The 24,166-nt window shown below is 36.7% G+C and overlaps 1 protein-coding gene across 1 annotated transcript in view; it reads left to right on the top strand.

The window, feature by feature from the left end:
• UNC13C (unc-13 homolog C) overlaps nt 1–24,166 on the top strand; it is a gene marked incomplete at both ends in the record, with an annotated part of 469,864 nt that overhangs the window by 360,341 nt on the left and 85,357 nt on the right. Inside the window, 4 exons of the mRNA XM_080707444.1 lie at nt 2,464–2,613; nt 7,887–8,010; nt 10,685–10,741; nt 14,672–14,752. Coding sequence (XP_080563570.1) covers nt 2,464–2,613; nt 7,887–8,010; nt 10,685–10,741; nt 14,672–14,752 — 412 coding nt within the window. The remainder of the gene's footprint in view (nt 1–2,463; nt 2,614–7,886; nt 8,011–10,684; nt 10,742–14,671; nt 14,753–24,166) is intronic.

The following is a 24,166-nucleotide window of genomic DNA, read 5'->3' as shown; positions in this document are numbered from 1 at the left end:
GAGAAGTTAGGGTTTAGTTCCATTTCTCCACAGATGGATAGCCAGTTTTCTCAACAACATTTGTTGAAAAGATTGTCCTTTCTCCAGAGTGTGTCTTTAGCACCTTTATCAAAGATCAATTTGGCTACAGTTATGAGACTTCTCTTCTGAGTCTTCTGTTCCTTTAGTCTGTGTCTGTTTTTTTGCCCCTCAAGTACTGGGATTACAAACCTGTGCCACCATGCCCAGTTTGCACATTTTTTTGCATTTTTTATTGGTGCATTGTAGTACATAATATTATTATAATGTTGACATGGGGATGGTTTTTTTTTGGTCTTGTATAATTGGGGTTTTGCATGCCTCCTGTACTTGGATGTCTTCATCTTGCTCCAAGTTTGGGACATTTTCTGATAGTATTTCTCTGAAGATATTCTTAATTCCCTTTGTCTGGGCTTCTATGCCTTCTTCAATGTCTTCTTAGGTTAGGTCTTTTAAAATTATCCCAAAGCTCTTGGATATTAAGACCCTGCTGTTGTGCTGGGTTTTTTTTTTTTTTAACTAAATTTGTGACTACATTTTCAGTTTTGAATGTACTATCTTCTATGGCTGAGACCCTGTTTTCCATGTGGTCTATAGTGATAACTTTGATGGAATTGTTTCTTGACATCTTGACACTTTCAACTCATTCAGATTTTCTGTTACTTTTTTCTTTTTTTCTTTTTTTTCTTTCTGTTTTTTTTTTTTTTGTTGTTGTTGTTTTTGCAGTACTGGGGATGGAACCCAGTGACAGTCTACCTTCAAGCTACACCCCAGCTCTATTTTTTAGTCTTTTTATTTATGTATTTATTTATTTTTGAAACAGGGTCTCACTGAGTTGGGAAGGGCCTCACTAAGTAGCTGAGGCTGTTCACAACCCGTGATCCTCTGGTCTCAGCCTCCCAAATGCTGGAATTACAAGCATCACACCTGGTAATTCTGTTACTTCTTTATGGACATAGTTCTTAATTTCCTGGATTTTTCTCTCTGATTTCTTTTTTGAGGTCATTTATCAAATTCAATATCAAAACTTTGAATTATTTGTCTTTATCCTTTGCATCTTTATTTCAGTGGGTTCTGTTGTTGTGAGATTGTGAGGATTAGATATGGTTTTGGTGTTGTTTTTCTATATCTCCAGGGGTCTTAGGTACTTGGAAGGAAATATGGATTTGTTTACAAACGCCTGCTTCTTATAATTGGGTATCTAACCTCAGCCTTCACTGATTCCTTAAATGAGTATATTCTCTGGCACAGCTGGGTTATTTCAGAGTCTGCTTTGCCTGGTTACCCCTCTGGGCTGTCATGTGATCTAGACAAGACTTGTTCAGGAGGTTGATCTGTATCCAGCTTGGCTATTTTGTTTTTCTGAGCATGTTGCTAAGAGGTCACAGCAGCAGGTCATGTTGGACTTTACAGTCTATGAAGCACTTCTTTTCGTTGTCATAAATTTATTTGGAAGATACCGAACATTTTAATGAGGGAGGAACGTGATCTGTTCTCTATTTTAAAATAATGTCTATACAGAGGCAAATAGAAAAGTACTACACAAGCTCAGGTGGAAAATGATGGTGGCTAAGTCTATGTAGTATTTTGAAAGTTATAAGTCCCTAAAGTTAGGATACTTTACAAACGTTTGCTGCTGGATTGGATGTTGGGTGCAATGAGTTTGTTAGATTTCTAATTGGAAAGGTTATAAGCTTTTGATTGTCATACTGACAATCTGGAGTTTGGGGCAAAAGTCACGTCATATGAATTTGGGGATCTCCAGTATGAAAGTGGTATGGAAGCCATAAGACCAGATGTGGCTGTTGACAGCAAACAGTCATCTGAAGAAAGTAGGGTAGCCAAATAAAGCACAGTTAAATTTGAATTCTACTTAGACGGTATATAGTTTCAGTATAAGCATGTCTCCAATATTATATGGACATACTTGCAACTCAAAATACTTACGATATGAAATTCAAACTTAACTAGGCACCCTGTGTTTTTATTTGATAAATATGGCAAATCTACTCCAGTAGGTAGAGGTTGGGCCATGGTCAGACCATGAAGAAGAGATGGCCAGTGAAATTGAAGGGAAGCCAGGTAGATGTGGAGGCTCAAAACCCAAGTGAGGAAGGCACATCCCAATGCCAGCTGTCTTCCTAGAGTAGCCATTTCCCCAGCAGGACTCAGAGAAGTATCCCAGCTGTATGTCAAGATGGAGGTCTCATCACCCCCTACCCATTGATTCAGCTCACAGATCATTGCCCTTGTCTGCTTCTTATGTAAAGGATCCAAGTAAGAATTCATTGAAACACCCCCCCCCCAGAGGAATATTAACTTTGAAAACTAAGGAGCAAGGGAATTCATACCATTTGAAGCAGAACAAACTCCTCAGGACAGAATTAAAATAGACTCAAGCAAAATGTTTACTTTTATTTCATAATTTATATTCTTTCTTATCAGTTTCCAGCTTGTAATTGAAGAGTGCATAAAACAGATGAATTTTGAACTAAATCAAGTGAGAGCAAATGGAAATACTGTGCCTAATAAGAACAGTGCAGCAATGGATGCAGAAATTGTTTTAAGACCTCTTATGGACTTTTTGGACAAAACGTAAGTTTTCTGCGCACTTTTATCTTTACTTATTAACCTAAATTCTTAAATTTAACTGAGAAGGCTTTAAGAAAAACTATTTTCCTTTATATAAGACAATTTTAAAAGAACTTCTATAGATATAAATTAATTCATTAAAGAGCAACACACTTAATTCATTACTAAATGAAAAAAAAAACAGAAATGACTTTGTACAGAAAGGGAAAAACAAGAGGAAATAAATATTGGTATCTATGGCGTTCCTGTTCCGAGGCAGAAAGAAATTTAGAATTTTATGATCCCTGGAAAACATTGTTGCTCATACTCCTGGACATTGAGAAAGACTCAAGGTTAAGTCATGAATATCTGATTCCACGTCAGAACCCTGCTGAAGAAGAAACCAGCCTAGATGTGACTAGAATGAATTTGGCTGGAAAGCAGATAGAGGGCTGCCTGACTCGGCCTTCAGTCACTGCCCACTGAGCGTCCATCTGCATCAAAACCATTCTAGGCCCCGGGGAGTCAGGCAGAGAGAGCCCAAGTCCCTGGCTCCATGGAGACAAGAGTCTCGAGGTGGTGCGAGCGGGTGACAGCGGAGGCCTGAATGACCAACTAAGATGTATTGCTCAGTCAGGGTTCTTGTTTCTCCTCTGTCCCTAACCTAACTAGTCCTAATTTAGTAGGTTTGGAGTAGGGTTAATATACCCCTATTTTAAAATATATCCACCATTAAGAATCATTGATCTAGCCGGGCGTGGTGGCGCACGCTTGTAATCCCCGCGCTTGGGAGGCGGAGACGGGAGGATCGCGCTGGTTCGAAGCCAGCCTCGCTGGCTTAAGAGACTCTGTTTCCACATAAAAATGTTAAAAAATAGGTCTGGGAGTGTAGCCCGTGGGAGTGTATCCCGGAGGTAGAAGGGCTTCCAGAAACCCCAGTACCACCTAAAAAAAAAAAAAAAAAAAAATCATTGATCTAAAGCAACCAGAGACATAATTTCTCAATAAGAGTAGAGTTTGAGCATCCCTGAATTTAAAATCTGAAATCTGAAAGGATTCAAAATCTGAGGGTTGTTTTTTTTTTAGTGCTAATATGACCCTCAAAACGTTCCAGATTTTAAGTATTCCACAGTTCAGATTTTCACTAGAGGGATGCTCACCTATGCAAATATTCCAAAATCCGAAATCTGAAAACTTCAAAATCTGAAATAGTTCTGGTCCTTAAGCATTTCCAATGGGGAATACTCAAACTAAACTGAAAATCAAAGCTGAATGTACAAGGAAAAGGGAAACAATGATTTTGAATGCCTGTGGAGGGACAGTGTCACATATGGTAGTTCACATATATTATCTAATTTATTATTATTATTATTATTATTATTATTATTATTATTATTGAAAATTAATTACAAAAGACCCAAAATAGAAAGGAAGGATATAATGCCCCACTTTAAAGATAAGGCTAACAAATAATTAGTAGGGAGAAACCTCTTGTACATATCTACGATTTCTATTTTAATTCCATTTCCCTTTGGTTATAATTTTACTACACATATCAGACTAATGTTTCTATCAATTTAATTTCAATATTTCACTATATTTTGTTGTCTGTGGGGAAACAGAAGATAGGTAAATGGATAAGCAGAGAACAGGGCCAGGCAGTCCTGATTCTCTTACAGCCCTCATTGGGACACTTTTCAATTTTAGAGCTGGAACCCTTAGTTTGGAGACATGGCATTTTTTATTAGCAAAATTATCTTGTCTTGTTCATTTTGTAACCTACAGTGGTGGATTATACAGAAAATTTCAATAAACTATAGAATGGAGTAATAGAAAAACTAGCTTGACTCTTATTTTCAATGCATTTAGAATCTTATTTTATTCATCTTAATTTTCTACTTTGACTTATACTTTACTATATCATTATGTATGTTCTTATAGTTCTTAATAGAAAGAGATAATGTATAAAGACAGAAAAAAACCCATGCACTTTAAAGCTTTGTAAAAATAATGCACATTTTTTGAAAGATATTGTGTATGACATAGAAAATTGAAAGAAATCGTCAGAGTAATTTAGAAGGCATACCTTTAAAAGCATCTAGTTAAGGATATATTTAAAAGTCGTATCATGATTCTGTTTTCAAGGAGCTATTGGTTTAAGAAGAGAAATTTGAAAGTTACACGAACATAATAAGGTATAAAGTGATAATCTCTTTGGAAAGTGAATAGAAATTTCCTCTGACTTGGATATTTAAAGGTGAATATGGTCTGGATATATAGAAACGGGGAACAGTCATTCCAGGAGAGGTAAAACATCTGGAAAATTTTCCACAAAAATACATAGCAGGAAATCTCTATTGCCAGTTATACACACGCACTTAAAAATCATGTGGCTAATTGGTTCTTTGTTCAGCCAATCTCAGTAGCAGATTGCAAAATGCATGCTTTTTTTGGCTTATATGATCAAGGCAGTTAACCCTGACTAGATTAAGGGAGCAGTTAACAGATTGCCCCTTTATTTCCGATTATGTTTAAAGGCAGAAACAGGGAGCTGAAAATCTTCAAGGTGGTTTTGAGAAAATCCCCGTAGAAATCGTGCTCTATTTCAAGTGCATAGGCTCTCTCTGCTTTTGTGCAGTTCCTCTAAATAAAACATCTTTTTTATTTATGTTTCACTTTCTCCCAGATCTCCTCAGTTCATAAAAGGAGCTCTACACTCCATTTCCAACTAGCAGAAACCCCACGAAGGACTGCAAACATATCACTGATTGTTTTTTCCTTTTCTTTTGGTTGCAGCCTAAACAGGGTTTTTAGCATGAGCAGACCACAAAAACAAGATCAGTTCTTAAACTCAGGCCTTTTGAAAGCGGAAATAACGCATCTGCAGCAAAATTGGCAGATTTGATAGGTCTCAAGTCATTCTAGAAGTTGTCTTTGAAGGATAGCTTTAGTTTTCTGCCATGACGTATCCATGGGTTTCTACACCATCTCTGTGCCACAGATACTCATCAGGAGTATGGAAACGCTACCCTTGATCACTGATTTCAGTCTAGTGGAGCTACAGTTCCATGGATATGCCTCAGGAGTCTTCATCTAGAAGGGGCTGTTTTCATGTGTTTTATATATTGTTTCTACATAGAATAGTACTCAGAGAAATACTTCTACGTGCATATATATTTTTGGAACTCTGTCTCCATCTCTCACATATTACATGCTTTTATGGAGTAGTTACTAATTTTGATTATGTAAATATGGATTAATAATAATGCTAATTATGTGTATATTTTAATAGAAAATAGTCAATACTATCTACCATGACCAGAGTCCAAGTTATTATCATTATTATTTATTATTTATGTGTGTGTGCACACGTGTGTGTGTGTGTATTAGGAGTTGAACACAGGGGTGTTCTACCTCTGAGGGTGTTATGCCTCCAGCCCTAGTTTATTTTTTATATTGAAACAGGGTCTCACTAAGTTGTTCACTCTTATTAAAGGAATCTCAAGAGCCCAGTGCCGTATTGTGGGGTATTTGGTAAATAGTTATGCAGCACAGCGCATAATATTGGGCATTCATACATGGCACATTCATGAATTCCACAGGCTTTACTTCTTTGGAAAAGTACCCTAACTCATGTAGGCCTATGTTTTGTTTTCATTTTTAATGTCTAAAATGAGTATATTAGTATGAGAAATATATACAGAAGTGGCTTCTAAGGAAGGGATTGAGCCGGGCGTGGTGGCACATGCTTGTGATCTCCACGCTTGGTAGGCTAAGACAGGAGGATCACGCAGGTTCGAAGACCCTGTTTCCAAATAAAATATAAAATAGGTCTGGGAGTGTAGCCTGGAGGTAGAAGGCCCCTGGGTCCCATCCCCAGTTCCACCAAAAAAAAAAAAAAAAAAGAAGGGATTGAGGGATTGTATAAGGTGTTATACAAGTTCTAGATAATATTACATCATTATTTCACCATGAGACAAGCTGTATGGAGTAACTTATACCTGTTCAAGGCTCTCTCTGTGCGTTTCTCTCAATAAAACTTATTCTTCACTTTCTCCATCAAGATCATACCACTTCATAAAATGAGCTCCAGATTTTACTTCCAACCAGCAGAAACACAATGAAGGACCGCAGACACATCATAGATTGCATCCTCTCCCGCCCCTTTTGGTGGCAGTTGGTAGATTTTGTTTCTTGATTGAAAGTATATGCACCTCTGTCATGTTATGTTGGTTCAGTGCCCAACAGTGATAAAAATGTGTTTTTTGCCTCAAGTGGTGGCACATATCTGTAACCCCAGTACTTGGGAGGCTGAAACAGGAAGATCACAGGCTCAAGGCCAGCCTCCACAATGTAACAAGACCCTGTTTCAAAATGAAAAATAAAGCTGGGCGTGGTGGCGCACGCTTGCAATCCCCGCGGTTGAGAGACGAGACAGGAGGACCGCGCAGGTTTGAAGTCAGCTATGCTGGCCTAAGAGACCCTGTTTCCAAATAAAAATATAAAATAGGTCTGGGAGTGTAGCCTGGAGGTATAAGGGCTTCCAGGAACCCCAGTACCACAAAAAAATAAATAATCAAATAGTGCTGGGGGTGTAGCTCAGAAGTAGCACACCCTGGCGTACACTCACCCACCATTCACCAAAACATTTTTTTAAATGCCCCAAAATCCAATAAACAACAATAAAAAGCAAGCAACAATAAAATATGTTTCTTTGGTGTTTGGCCTAAACCATGAAGAAGGGTAAGTACCAAATATATAGGAGGCCAAGGGTCAAAATCATGTACTTTGGAAACTCTATTATGGCAAATGGTCTGTTCTGTGCTCCCGTCAGGTGCATGAAAATATTGGTTCTATCATCTGTGTTTCATGTCCTTGCCAGACCCTGGTGATGGCTGTCAGAAATTACTCTTGGCTTAGTAGATTTTATGTATAAATAAAGAGGAATCCTTTGCCATTGTGTGTGTGTGCGTGTGTGTGTGTGTGTGTGTGTGTGTGTGTGTGTCAGTATAGAAAACAGTTTAAAGAAATAAATTCTCTGCTTTTATTTTCTACAAAATTTGTAAATTATCTAACATAATTTACAAGGGAATTGGAAATAAATGAAAATGCATATATAAATATGTTTAATATTTTTAAATCACATATTTTTTCATTAAATAAAATTTAGCATTTGAAAATGATAAAGGCCTATTCAGCTGTTTGAATCTCAGTAGTTAATGTGAGTTTCTAATATATAAAGTAACTTGATACATGGATGAGAGTTAAAAATGAATGAATGTCATATTTTATTTCAGATTAAGTCTCTCAGCAAAAATCTGTGAGAAAACAGTCCTCAAGAGAGTTTTGAAGGAGCTGTGGAAGCTAGTTCTAAATAAAATAGAAAAACAAATTGTCCTCCCTCCTCTGACGGATCAAACAGTAAGTACTTAAAATGCAGGTGTACTTTCAATAACATATCTGATTGGTTTGGGTTTCAATTATGGTTTTGATCCAGATTAAGTACTAATTAAATTCACTTGGAAAATATTTGGTATACAATATCTTGATAATGATTTATCAAATGGCACTCTTCTATTTAAATCAATTGTGAATAGAGGAAATAGCACTCAGACTCCACATTTGTTTGCCACTGAAACCGCTTCTTTTAAAAAATATCAAAGTTCAATTGTAGGATTATCTGGTCTAAATTTATAATTTTTATTTATTTTTTTACTGTGAACCCATGGGAAAATATATTTGGAATAGAATATAGATGTTGTGGCTTTTTTTAATTTTATAGTTAAAGAATATAATTCTAACATTGCACCATGAAATTTTTTTTACCTTTCCATTTTCATTGTCATCTATGACCTCCTCACTTGGAGGTTAGTAGAGAAGTCAGCTCTTAGTGGATGTGGGGGATGTGGCTGTGTCACACACAGTAAAATAAAAGAGAGCCAGGAAGATCAATGGGCATCAGAGTGAGACAATGGTCAGGTGGCTACACTTTGCCGGGTATTTCAGTTCACATATCCTGAACCAAGCAAGAAAAAAATAATCCAACAAGCACTCCTTGTGGAGTAATTGAATTTTTCTGTAAATAAGGAAGATAAATGGATGCAAATCATCAGTAATTATAAATTAAATGAAAATACACAGTGACACCATTAATCATGCACATTCTGTCCACATTTAGCCAGTGGATATATATAAAATACATTCTTAGAAAGTTTACCAAGATGCAAAGATGAGTACGTTTTTGTTGATTTGCTACCAGCAAATGATAAAATATAAGTTACTTTGACTGCTTGATGCCTTGAATGCATGGTTTAATCATGTACAGCCTATATCTATCACTGGCCACATCATATACAAGTGTGTGTGTGTATATATATGATTTATATGTATATATGCACATAAATATATAGATATGCACTATATATCTATATATATATATAAGATAGATACACACACACACATCTTACTCCACTACATCATGTAATATATTTCTATAACACCAGCTAGCTTTTATATAATTGAGTAATAGAGAAATGTTATCAGTATAATCTGGAAGTTGGGTTGGTTTATATATAAATTTCCCTTAGTCACAGGCTCTGGAATATGATAGAAAAACTATAATTTTAGCTGAAAAGGAGAGAGCCTTCTTCACCTTGGCTACTGCTCAAATCTATTTTAAAGAGATAAAGGAAGGAGAGTGTGTGTTCGTGGGTAGGACTTTCTCACATCACGACCTGGCCTCATCCTGTGCTCAGAGCCTGACCTTCGAGGGCATTGCTTAGTTTTGTTCGTATTTGTTTTACATTTTTGATACCTCTAGAGACAGCCACCAGCCTTGTGAAATCCCTGCCAGCTGTCTAAGCAATCACTTAAAATATCCGTTATTATTTTTTATAATTCTTTGGTAATGAAATTGCATTAGATTTGATTTCCTTGCCCACTATTATTTTCCTCATAAACTGTACTATTTAAGTGCACAATTTGAAGGATATGAGGTTTTCCAGGGGTGTATTTGTTACAGCAGAAATTCTATACATAACATTTCACTCTTTTTTTTTGGGGGGGGGACTGGGGATTGAACCTAGGGACATTCCATCTTCAAGCTACAATTGTAGCCCTCTTTTTTTATTTTGAAACTGGGTCTCATTAAGTTATTGAGAGTCTCACTACATTGCTGAGGCTATCTTTGAACCTGCGATCCTCCTGTCTCAGCCTCCTCCTATGATCCTCTTAAATACTGGGGTTATAGGCGTGTGCCACAGTGCCCGGAAAATTTTATTCTTTCTAGAGATATTTACTAGTAAAACTCATGATGGTTTGAATTTTTTTCCATTGAGATCTAACTTGTAACATGTACGAGGCCGTATGCTAGGTGGTGGCAAGAAACTGTGAGAGCATTGGCCTCGATTGCCGTTCTCATGAACCACGGCAGTCTTTAATTACCCAGCAACAATAAAAAGAGAACAGTATTCCAGAATAGCTGATTTTACTTACTGTGAAAACGTTCCAAGCTTTTAGTGAATTTTGCCAAGTATAGTGCTCTTCCAGCATATACACCAACAGATATTCTAGTAAGCCTTTGAATGGTATATTTCATTGTTTTCAAATTATTTTCCCCAGGGACTTTAGGTTCTAGAGAAAGCTTCCAGGTAAGCGAGAGATTAAAAGAGTGGGTCTGTGGTTGATTTGACTGCATTTCAGGAAGAGCAGCTACACCTTTTTCAGCCTTGTAACTTGTAATTTTGCATAGGTTTATTTGAAAGTAGTGGAGAGAGGAAATCATTCCCTCTGCTAAAAATAATTAGAGTTTAATCCACACGCTGCATTAAACTGGTTACCTTAGCTAGTAACCAAACTTAACCCAAACTTAAGACTCTTAGAAGTTAGACACCTCCGAGGACCTGGGGACTGTTACACTTCCAAGTTATTAGATATCTTTATCTCATCTTTAAACCAAACCAATTAAGGACATCTAACATAAAATCCACAAATATGATAATGAAAATAAAATTCTCTACGGACCATTTTTCTACTGGGACTAATAATAAAGGTCTTAAGACAAAGTCTTCTTTTCTTTTTCTCTGTATTTTTCTAGGGACCTCAGATGATTTTCATCGCAGCTAAAGATCTTGGACAGTTGTCCAAACTGAAGGTAATAAGAATAAGGAAACCATTTGCCTGTAAAAAGTAGTGAGCTAACCACAGCTTTGCAAGAAATCATCTTCCAACCAGTAGTGGTGTCTAGCATGGCAGGATTAAGAAGATGCCTATCTGCGATCTCACGGTTGGCTTTAAGAATTCCTAACTTTGTATTATGGCCTGCAGCACTATGACTTTGGAAACAAATTAGAGAATATATTTTCTTTCATATGTCAAACTGGTTTGCATGAACAAAGGCAAAAATTGAACACCATAGAGAAATCCAGTGACGCCTAGAGAAATCTTTCAGTCAAGAAACACAATATAGGAAAACAAACTGCATCAAAGCAGAGCTGAACTCGTGAACATATTCAACCCATTATAAGTGGGGAGTATTGATGAAATAACCATACTCTTAATTATCATTTGAGAGTATCCAAAATTTGAATTAATACAGGGAACCTCAGTCCCTATCTCTCTAAGATAGGAACTTGGCCGGTTAGAATACATGTTCCTATTCTTTTTCCACCCACTAGAATATAATTATGGGAGAGAGTTCCAGACACAAATGATTTTGGTTCAAATTTTTTTCAAATTATGTCTCCTGAAGCAAAGCATTTAACCTGTCCCATTTTTATATATGGAATTTGTAAAATGCAAAAAAAAAATGTTAACACTTGGTTCATAGGATTGTTGTGAGAATAAATAACATACATTATCTTTGCTTGGAAACTACACAGGATAGTTCCTAGCTGGTAGTTCATAATTTGATATCATTAGTACTTTTTGGTATTCGCAACACGGGGTGGGCCTTAGGAGAGGAGATAAATTTGCATAATTATTTACTGAGGTAACATATGTGCCTTATAATTTCAGTGTTCTATTTTTTCACCTATATTTTCTACCTTCTTCAAGAGAAAAATATTAAAGCAAATTATCTAAAAGACACAACCATCACCTAAAATTGTTTCTCACAGATGTTCAGTGCTAATGATGGTTAAGAGGGAAAACAGAAGGTAGATATCACTACCAAGCTATTGCTTTTTTTCATCTCAGATCCTATCCCTTTATTTATTCCTTTTATTACTTCCCTAAGATTTCTGGAACCTACTTGAAAAAAAATGGATTTATACAGTGCTGAAGTTTCTCATATAAAACCATGAAGGTGAAACAGCATGGTCTCATTACAAAAGAAATGACCCTGACCGTGTGTCTACCATCTGTGTGGGATTATGAAACACACTCCATCTCCCTAGGCTTCAGCTTCCTGAGCTGAATGTTATATCAGCTAGAGCTGTTTCAGTTTCAAGTGATAGAAAGCCATGCTAAGACAGCAAAGGGGGAATTTGTTGTTGCATGAAATTGTATAGTTCAGGGCAAACTGATTTTTCATGACTGCCTGATTAGAGATTCCAACAATGTTTCAAGACCCAGTTACTCACCTTTTTAGTAACCAAGCTGTATTCCAACATTTCTATCTTATTTCTGTGAGGGCTCGGAGGACATTCCAATCCAGACCATTATAGAAGTAAATCATTTAACCAGTATATATTCATTAATTTTATATATGCTGTGTTTACTTCATTCTCTGGAACTTCATATTGTATATGAAGTGTATATGAATGTATACTAATATGCCTAACATTATTTAATAAGACCCAATTTATTTGAAAAAAATAAAAGTAAATTCACAAATGGACCATTAATACAGCATCAAAAACACTTGATAAAAAACCTGACACTGAGCCAGGCGTGGTGGCGCACGCTTGTAATCCCCGCACTTGGAATGCAGAGACAGGAGGATCACGCAGGTTCGAAGCCAGGCTCACTGGCTTAAGAGATCCTGTTTCCAAATAAAAATATAAAAAATAGGTGTCTGGGAGTGTAGCCCGGAGGTGGAAGGGTTTCTAGGAACCCTAGTACCACCAAAAAATAACAAAAAACAAAAAAACAAAAACAAAAACAAAAAACCTGACACTGAGATTACTTCAAGCCCTTCACTTGGACAATAATTCATTACTATCCTCTCCCAAAGATCCCCTTATGTGAATGAGCTGTCGTTAAATCCAAGAAAGTTATTTCTAGCAAAAATTACATTTTCATGGTAACAACATATATTATTTATTAGTATCTGTTAAAGTGATTACATTAAAAATGTCAACTTATGAAATGAGAAACATATGTGATATAAAATATTTGCACTTATTTGTCTTAAAACATTTCCCCTATAATTTAGGAAGCATTTTTTCTTACTCATTGATTCTCAGTGGGTATTTAATATTTATGTTTAAAAATATTTAATTGAACTCACATGTTAAAATTTGAATTCCTATATCAAAGAACGATACATCATGGATCTATAAAGCATTTCTTCTTGTTTTCAACTATATGCAAAGATAATGATTTCATTCAATCATTTATTTAAGCATTTTGAACCCTACAAGGAAATACAACTTGGTTACCAATAATATATTGAATGCCTAGTAAACGACAGTTGTCAAGAGAGACTCTAAACGCTGAGGAAGTGGGTAAAACAAACGTAGAGATGATCTCTAACAACTCCTGGCAGTGACGGAATAATAGAAAAAGAAAAGAAAAAGGACAGAAAGACAAGCCCCTGGGGCAACATTCCCCAGCTAAGGGGGCAAGTAAGGGCTGAGAATGAAGCCCAGCCCACTGGCCAACCACACATGCTGACTGGGAGCTGGCCTTCATGGAAAGCGACTGATTTTATCCCTGGCCAAAGCACTGATCTATTAATCAAGCCACGCACCCTCACACCTGCGTCCATACATGGGGTTTTTTCTCCACTTCACACAGAGGCACAGATATAAGCAGGTTCCAGAAAGACAAAAGTTTTCTTTTGCATGAACAATACATTTCTTTTTTAATTTTTTTATTGGTGCATTGGAGTCATACATCTTAATGGAGTACAAGATGGTGGAGGCAGACATGCACATCCCCTCCCTCCTGCTCATGTTTGGCTTAGTGATTGACTTTGATGTTTGTGAATGTACATCATGTGCCTTAGGGAGTTTCCCTTCCCCTCCATCCCCCTCAGATAGGTCCCCTTATTTCCTGATCTATAGTTTCTCCTTTCTTGTCTAGAATTATTCCAATGACCATTTTTCTCCCTAGCTTACACATAGTAGGGAAAGCATCCAATTTTTTACTTTTTGTGACCGACTAATTTTCTAAAACAATCATGTCACATAATAAGCACTCCATGAATATGTGTTGAATGTTGTTAACAATATAGTATCACCCCTGGTGAGATGGTATAAAGTCAGAGGATCACAAATTTAAAAAGATTTTATTTTAGACAAATTCCTATTTTCTTTATTATTTTCTCTTTCAATCATCACTCGAATGATGGTGGAGATAGACCACAGTAAACAATAAGAAAAGTCCATTGTAAAGTAAGAAGATCAATTTTAAAACCAGTCTGAAATATTTAAGTTATAAAAAATTGAAATTCTCCACATCCAAATTCATTTAACCCTCTTGTGCTCTTCCCAGTAAATTGTAAGCATTACGAAGATGAGAAAGAGAATAAAGCCGGGCCGTTATATTCAAAATGGACAAATAAGGCGTAATTGGGAGGAGCCATTTATTCCTTCCCTTTTGTTTTTGACATCCCTCATTGTGACAGAATGCAAAGAGGGGCTTATGGTGAGAAGGGCTTGTCACATATTTTTCAGGTTTCTTCATACATACTTGTAGTGAAAATAAAACCACATCTTTGTAAAAGTACTGCCGTTTAAATAGACATTCAGCATTTCTTCATTTGATAAAATGGATATTTATGAAATGTATGACAAAATAATCATTTTAAATGCACCCATCCACTAAAAGATAACGTTTCAAATAAGTGTTTGCATGTGGGAATGACATAGCTTTTTGAGCTGACTATGTTGTAAGCGACTGTCAACCTCTTTCACAGGAGCATATGATTAGGGAGGACACCAAGGGTCTGACACCAAGACAGTGTGCTGTAATGGATGTGGTCCTGGCTACTATCAAGGTAAGATTACAGCGCCTCTGCACACACATCCAGAGAGCCCCCGCACCCCAGAGTCAGGCACCCGCACTGTGTTTCTGTAAACCTGCACCAGCTGTGGATATAGGAGGTGGCTGAGTAATGCATTCCTAAGTATGGCAGATCAAGCCCACACTATCTCCTGATGTATGTGTATTACACTGTTCTTATATTCCTTCCTTTGCTTTTTCCTAAAAAAAGTATATGAAAATTGTTAAAATATCTGTTTTAAAAGAAAGACATATAGCCCAGGCGTGGTGGCACACGCTTGTCATCCCAGCATTTGGGAGGCTGAGACCAGAGGATCGCGGTTCGTGGCCAACCTCAGCTACTTAGTGAGGCCGTCCGCAACTTAGTGAGACCCTGTTTAAATAAAATAAAATAAAGACTTAAAAATAAAAAATACAGCTGGAGGTGTAGCTCAAAGGTAGAATGCTCCTGGATTTCATCCTCAGACCCGCAAAAAAAAAAAAAAAAGAAAGAAAAAAAAAAGAGAGAGAGGGAAAGAAAGATATCTCTATAAATACATACTGGAAGTGGGTTTTAGGTTAACAGAATTTTTATGTTTCTATGCTCATTGAAATCATTTTTAAAATATCAATCTCCTGCTCTTTTCTAGTAATACAACAATTTTATCTTATGCTGAAAATTCAAAGGTCTTGTGTTATGTGCATTCATTTTCCATAGTCAAAACTTGCCCAAAAGTTACTCTATTGTGAGCTAAATGTGGGCAAATCTCGAGATATCAGTTAAGTTAGCTGTTTTCTAGTCATTCCTTTTATCTGCACACATACACTTGATATGTGAACATTTGTTAAAGGTCAGAAAAGTGAAGTAAGTTCACTTTTCTGAAATCCAAAATTTGTCCAATGTTTCCGCTTTTCACTGGAAGAAATTTTTATATTCCAGATGTATGAAGACTATAGCAAAAAAAGAAAACCTGTTAGCTACTAAAGTTATTCACAGAGCACAGGATAATTCCACTAGATAGAAACAGATACTGTGGTATAATCTTCACAAAATGGTCACCACGTAAATTTTGTTTTGCTGTTTCAACATTTAATATAAAGCCATCTTTTGCTACTTCAGTGTTAAAACCCACAAAATGAAAGTTTTGAGGTGGGAATTTGGTAGCACTTTGTGGTAACTGGGGAGTGTAAATATAGTCAGTGAGTTACAGAAACACAGTTTCAAAGGAAGAAGCAAGAATTTTGTCTGAAAATATGCTAATTTTTCAAGAAAAATTTTCAGACAAATGAACCACACTTAAAGTATGGAAAGAATTCAAAACTAATTTTTAAAAATAATTTGCAAGTCTTATTTTCAAATATTATTTTCAATATAATGTCATGGGAATAATAATGGTTACATTAAAGAAAGTGCTTGTGGAAAAAAAATAAAGCTTCTCACGTGTCCTATGGAAAAGAAATAGTAAATTGTTTACATTTTAATTCAGCTCTTTAAGATATTATGCAGATAATTCATGACTACACAAGTAGGGAAATGTGTTCTGTGAAAATAAATAGTCACATTCAATGTACTGATTGATCTGGCTCCTGGCTCCAACACCAGTATTTTTCTGATTGTTCTTGGTGGGGACACAGACCCACCACCTGCAGGCTGAGTTCTCTCCCAACTCTGAGGCGGTCTTGATCCCCAAGCAAATCCCTTTGATCTACATCTTGACAGCTCAAATATCTTCTCTTCCTGTTAGGTCATTTGTGAAAATCTTTTAATTCAGTCTCAGCCACCAGACACTTGCTTTGTTCTTCAGGGACACAACTACTACCTGCTATTCAAGAGCTGGTTAAGGGGATCATATCATTATCTCGATGTTCTAGGACGAGAGACTGATTCTGGTCTTCTCAATCCCGAGGTCCGATCTCCAGCTGTGCGAAGCCCTAACTTTCCTGACATCAGTTCTCTAGAGACCTCAATATTACAACTGTGGTGCCTGCTGAGGATTCTCTTGACCCTGTAGTCTGTCCATATGCTTTTGAGAGTTTCTGTCATTAGCTCGTGAGAGCCGAGACTTTCTTGTTTTTCTCTGAGGTTTGCTTCCTGACTTTTCTACCAAGCAATAATTCTTTTTATTATTTTTTATTGGTGCATTTTATCCATACATCTTAATGGGATAAAAGCTGGTGGAGACATACATGCACACATCACCCAATTAGCCCTTACCCAATCCCCACCCTGTTACCTCCCCATCCCGCCTTCCAAGCAATAATTCTGATGTTGACTACAAAGGGATTCAAGAGAAGAAATGACACTACTTTTTAAAAAATTAACTTCAAAAACTAAATATTTTCAGTTTCTGGGGCCCAGAAAAGAAAGCACTATAATATAAGCAGAGACTTCCAAGAAAGATGTCCATGGACCAGTGCAGCAGGTGCCATCTGGGCTAAGTCTCAGAGGCAGCCGAAGAGATGATCCTTAGACCTTTAGCTCAGTTAAATCAAGTAGGCTGGCAATGAAAAGGTGGGAAATAGAGGAGAATTTTATGGAATTTGCACAATATAAGCTGAAATAGCATCTCAAATTTGTCAAATCTTTCTCATGGGCACACACTGATGCTTATGAACATCTTGTATGACAGAGAGGTCAAGAATGACCGCTCATATTTCTTCATAGTTGAAGAGGAGGTTTAGAGTTGTATTCAAGGCTAGAGTACTGTAGTAACTTGGAGTCCTGAGAAAGGACCTCAAATTCTAAAGTTAGTGTTCGTGAGTCCACGTCACATTATTTCACTAAATATTTACAGAGTATAAGTAAAACGTATATTAGAATGTCATATTTAAATTGCATAGATTATTTTCTAGTTAGTTTAAAATCACCTTCTCTATAGGTATTGATGCAGTGTTAATTCTTTTTTTTTTTAATGTGTATGGTACTAGAAATTGAACCCAAGGGCATTCTATTTCTGAACTATACTCCTAACACTTTTTAATATTTATTTTGAAACAAGGTCATGCTAAGTTTCTGGGGCTGGCCTCAAACCTGAGATGCTTCTGTCTCAGCCTTCCAAGTACTGGGGTTGCAGGTATGGGCCACCATGCCCTGCTAAATATTAATTCTTTTAAATGTAAAACTTTCATTGGGCTGCAGCTATTTTTTCACAGAAATCATATGTCGTTTCAATGATAAATCGAGACTATAGAATATAGCATAAATTTTAGAAATTATGGTGACCTGCTACAGATAAGATGGCTTTGATATACTTTATTCACTTATTAAGCAGCCAAATCTATGGTATTTAAAAATAAAGGTAGCAAGGTGACCGTTACCTAACAATCTATTTTGTCATTAAACAAAATAAAAAGGACAACAGGGAAAGCCTAGCTTGAAGGGGCATTAGTTTGGCTTTTGAGTCCCAACCCCATCTCATGAGGGTTTAGAACTGCCATGAAAATATCTGAAATAATGGTTTCTTATAAAAAGAAACAGAAAATCTTTTCCCAGTAGGAGCTGTTCTGACTTCAGCATGAATTTAAAGACTGAGAACAATTCTTAAATCTTTAACAATCCTCAAATTATTTCATGATGGAATTTTAAATATACATAGAAATGCTGGGGAGTTAGATTTTTTCTACCTTGCCAATCTCTCCCCGACAATCATTCATTTTTTTTGCATCTGAACACGGCCTGCCATAATGTATGTTGTAGATGTATTTGACATCATGTAGTAGTGAAATTATCTAAAAGTAACAAACATGTGAGTCAGGGTCTTCTAGAAATCTGCATTTCTTGGTATAAAGGAGAAAGTTTAATGCAAATTCAAATACAGCTTTAGAAGCAATTTATTATCTTCTTATTCAATTTTAAATTACACCATTTCTTGCAAATAGCCCTGTCTTAAGCCTCTGAGTTTCCTACCCTGACTAAAGACCTGTCCTAGCCTGTTATCCACTATACAATTTTAGCGACTGCTTCAGAGAATCTTTGTTTTTTTATCACTGCACATATAGTTTTTACACTATTAAAAACTTACTGTGGGAAGAACAAAATAATGTATCTAGCTTAAAGTATCACAATTATTATTTGAGAGCTTACTGTATATAAAAATATAGTAATAATGAAATAGATTGTCACTTTTAGATAATTTTACTACTACATGATGTCAAATACATCTACAACGTACATTACGGCACGCCGTGTTCAGATGCATGAATGAAATTGGAAAGGTAGGAAAAAATCCAACTACCCAGCATTTCTAGGTATATTTAAAATTCCATCATGAAATAATTTGAGGATTGTTAAAGATTTAAGAGTTTACTGCCTTTGATTTAGAAACAAAATCATCTATAATCAATAGAATAAAGAACTTTATTGGCATTTTATTGAATTTGAACAGAGCGCAACAGAATGAAAAGATGAATATTCTCTGGGTGTCTAAGGTAAAGCTTCTCCCAAAAGACATTTTGAAACTTAGAGGATGAAGAGAGAAAGACCACTGGGAAAAGGCAGTGTAAAGCTAGAGAAAACACGAGTGATATGAAAGGAGATGTCAGTCAGCCTAAAAACTTCAGGTGCAGAGACTCATCACGATTGGTTGAGTATCCCAGGGTTTAAAAGAGGAATATTGGATTTAATCTAAAAGCTGAAAAACACCAAGGTAAAAAATCTCAACTTCATTTTGTCAGCAAAAGGAAAACAAGATATGTTACGGGAAGGAGTATATATTCTGAATTCTTGTATAAAAGATAGCTGCACTATAGTTCTCCATGCAGACCATGTTTATAGCAGCGTGATGCACACTGGCCAAGGGTAGGGGACGGGACTGCCCACATGTGAATGAACAAAGAGAGGGGGGGTGATATAAGGGAAAATTAAGTTTATTATAATAAGAAATGAGATTAATGAAGTAGCAGAAGCAGATCAGTGGAGAGAGAGGACAGGGTAAAGGAGGCTTGAGGAAGGAAACAGACCAAAGGAATCGCTACTAATACTATTAGCTCATAAGGGGAAGGAAAAAAGGAGTAGTGAGCCAGGAGTGCCGGTGCACACCTGTAATCTCAGTAACTGAGAGGCTGAGACAGGAGGACCCCAGATTGAGGCCAGCTTCAGCAATTAGTAAAACTCCCAGCAACTTATAAAGACCCTGTTTCAAACCAAAAATTAAAGCGGGCTGAGAGTATACCTCTGAGTTTAAATGCTCCTGTGTTTAGTCTCCATTACTGAAAAAAAAAGTAGGGGTGGGGAGACAGACAGTAGTTGAACAGGGTTAGAAGGGATCTAGACCCAAGATGTTATATGTATATATAAATGTATTGCTTTGAATCTTACTATTACATATAATTATTTTTCACCAATAAAATTTTAAAAGTAAATAAAAGAGAACTCTAGTTCTTATAAAAATAATTTTAACATCTGTCAAATAATTTACAAAAAAATGCCTTCATGGTTAAAGGTGGGTTATGCTTTTATCTAAGTTTGCAAAATGAACTGTCTTGGATTTGCCAGAAGTATGATACAAGGGCTAAAACTAAATAAAGATGTTAAATTGCTACTAAAACACACACACACATACACATAAAAAGAAAATTCTTCTTGCAATATTGAAAAGACCCATTAGCATGTTCCCAGAAGTCTATAGAAATAGCTTGTGAAAGATCAACAATATATGGCAAATATGAGAATTTTAGAAAATATGGAGTTTAGAAAATTTTATTGGCACCGTAAAAGAGTGGCCTGCTAACCACGCAGTCAATATTTATCCTGACTTTTTATTTAGCTGTATTATTTTCTTGTCACAAATCACTGCCAAGTCTGAAGTGCTTTATTTTCTTCAGTTTCATGGAGAATACAAGAAACAGAGAAAAAAAATCTCCAGTTATCTTTCAAAATAATGAAAGTGATACTTTATACTCAGCTCTTTCCACCCCCACGATCCTGATAGAATAGCGCTCCTCCCCACCCACCCTGACACCAGGGAAGCCCATCTATTAATGTGTCTGCAGTAGAAGCCTTTACAAATGTTAGCAGATGGATATAAATGCGTGCTTAAATAAATATTTAAAACTATTCTACTGATAAGTAGAATACCAAGATAGGGCATTATTGGGAGATAAAAATATAAGCATGCAACTTAGTTTTCTGTGTGCATAATAATGCCACTTAAGTGACTATTATGGGAAAATTAAATAAATTATCAAATACAAAGCAATCAACACAGTTTTTGTGTAGAAAACTCTTTATAAACCTCAACTTTCATATCATGTGAGAACTGACTCATTTTGTTTTTTGGTGGTGGTGGTGGTGGTGGTGATAGATATTTTGGTCCTGGGGGTTGAACCCTAGGGAATTATACCAAATTATACTGAGCTACACCTCCACCCTATTTTATTTTTTATTTTGAAACAGGGTCTCGCTAAGTTGATGAGAGTCTCACTACTCACTGAGCCTGTCCTAGAACCTATAATTCTAATGTCTCAGCCTCCCAATTACTGGAATTACAAACATGTGCAAGCATACCTGGACTGACTCATTATGACCGATCCTTTTCCACCATTAAACCCAAGATCCTCCTATATTCTGCTGACAACCAGTGTTTTTCTTCTTTTCCTAATAAACCCTTCAATCTTTCTTAGGGAAGCTGTTAGAATCAGCTCTTTCCCAAACCATGGTTGAAGTCCTTCTGCCCTTTCATTTTACCGAGCAGAGCACATTCTCACCATACAGACACAATCTCTTAAGGTTCTGCAGTATTACCTGAGATTTTTCTTTGAAAAACAGTCCAAGAAAATCTAGTCTAGATAAAAAGATAATAGAGGAATACTGAAAATTGCATAGTGGTATGCGTTCACTTACAACAGTGGAAGAAACAGAGCAGCACGATATAAACATTGACTGAAGGGCACAGATGAGAAGTGATAAGGATTTAGTGGGGAGAAACCAGTAGAAGCCATGAGCTCAGGAGAAGCTGAGTGGTCCTGAAGGATGCACTGAGTTCCCTTGCTCCTGGGAAGTTTTTCTTGGGTAAAGCCTAGTGACATGAACATAAACAGGAAGGAAAATCTTGACTGTGGAAAGGCCCAAGAGAGCTTGGAGCCGAGACTCGACCACTGTGAGGACCAGACTGAATTTATCAGGGTGTTGGTACACTGAGGCACTGTAAAATGAGGATGAAGGGAAATGTCTGGGTGGAAAGCACAGAAGTCCTTTGGTGCCCTCGGTCTATTCTACGAAAGAGGACCCATGTGTGATTTTGAAAACATCATGTGCTGAAAGTTTTATTTCATAATAGAATCCACATTCTCATCTTTGATTTTATCAGAGTGGCCCTCCCCAATCCAATTAATGTATTTCAACTAGAACTGAGTTATTGGAATTTCTCAAATAATTGAGTCATGGCAAATCCATAAATAATATTATATGAAGAACTATTTTGTTTAACTCAAGTGTATGATAAACTTACAGTAAGCTTTATTCTGCCATTTCAGAAGTATGTATTTCTTTTTTTAAATTTTTTTCTTTATTGAACATAAGTGGTATACATTTAAACTATACTTGGTGCCCTCTCACCCCCCGCCCCTGTTTTCCCTTCCCCCCTCCCACCAATGATTGTCCAGGGTAACCATGCCATATTCATAATTTTACACATATTCGGATGTAGACCCTCATTAATCAAGTTCAGTCTTCCTCCTCCCCTATCTTTCCATTCAAGCTTTGCTGGTATTTCCCCTCCATTACCTGGAGTACCATGCCACTCTCTTCCCCCAAATTCCCTAAGCCTTAAACCCTACTATATTTTATAATTTTCTTATAATATATGAAAAAGTATTACAGAAAAATCCAAGGGTACACTATAGGCTCTTAGTAATTATTTAAATATAGGATGAAGCCGGGCGTGGTGGTGCATGCTTGCAATCCCCGCGCTTGGGAGGTGGAGAAAGGAGGATTGCGCAGGTTCGAAGCCAGCCGTGCTGGCCTAAGAGAACCTGTTTCCAAATAAAAAATATAAAATAGGTCTGGGAGTGTAGCCCGGAGGTGGAAGGGCTTCCAGGAACCCCAGTACCACCAAAAAGAAAGAAAGAAAGAAAGAAAGAAAGAAAGAAAGAAAGAAAGAAAGAAAGAAAGAAAGAAAGAAAGATCCTTTAAAAAATAATAAAAATCTTATAGGAAAGTATAAAGTGAATTTTATTGTTCAATATTATAGTCATAGAGGTGGATCAGTTGCAGTTATTTAATTCATGAGATGATGAGATCTATTACCAAGATGGAAACTATGGACGTGGAAAGTTTAAGATGTTATGACTGATGTAATAAAGGGAGAGTCACTGGAACCTGGCAGCTGAACAGGAACAAGAGGAAGAAGGGGTGCAGGTGAACTCGGGGCTGAGGAAGCCTGCGTCTACTAAGAAGTAAAGTAAGTCAGGCAGAGGGCCATGTCATGATGGAGTTAAGGATGCTGGCAGGACATGAATATAAATGTTTAGTAAACTACTTGAGACAGAGGCTGGTGGTTAGGAGAAAAACAAGACTCAAGTTTGGGGAATGATTCTGCCCATTAAACATATTTTCTGACAAGTAGAAAGAATTCTGACATTCACAAAGTTCTTTTCAGGTAAGAGTACTTAATTATATCTTTACAACGCCACAGCCAGTATGAAGATCTCTGCTACTAGTCTATAGAGGAATGAGCTGCTTCCCTGAAAGGTTGACTCATTACACAAGAAATCATATTGCAGAGAAGAGGGAAGAAATGCACTTTCTAGCACATTGTAAAGGGCAGAGGTTCAAAGAGGTGAAAAGGATTCTAGAAGCCCAGAACTGGTAACTAGGTCCAACACCTTGCCTCTTCAGAATGAGGGATGTTGGCTACAGTGTTGTTGGCACATGATCTTCTTGGCCATCACTGGATCATGGCCACTGACAGAAGCTCACTAGCTCACAAGTAACTTTTTTAATTTTTAAGATGCACTATTATTAGACGAGATCGGGCACATGCAGGTGGTATGGCCGTAGACAAGATGCACTATTATTAGAAAGCTTCTCTTTATATTAAGCCAAAATCTCTTCTTTATATTAAACCAAAATCTGTTACTCTTAGCTATGTCCTTGTTCTCCTTCTGTCCTTTGAGCCACTCTAAAATAATTTTAATTCCTTTTCCATGTGACAGTCTTTCAGACGTTGAAGCAATCTCTGCGGCTATTTATTGAATGACATGCCCTCTAGACCTCACAAAACTCTAGACCTCACTGAACTTGGATTCCCTATAGTTTTTCATATTTCTTGTAAAATATGAAGCCTCAGAATCAACCTGATGTTCCAGATGTGTTATAACCAGTGGAAAACATTCTTGCTTAATCACACCTTCGACTTGGTCTATCTGCATGATCAGATTTTGTAAACTTTGGTGATTGTTTCATCAGTTATTAAATTATGTTAAACTTGAG

The sequence above is a fragment of the Muscardinus avellanarius genome (assembly GCF_963383645.1).
Source record: "Muscardinus avellanarius genome assembly, chromosome: 12".
NCBI classification, from domain to species: domain Eukaryota; kingdom Metazoa; phylum Chordata; class Mammalia; order Rodentia; family Gliridae; genus Muscardinus; species Muscardinus avellanarius.
Note: the sequence above shows the minus strand (reverse complement) of the source record. Positions and strands in the feature narration are given on the sequence as shown.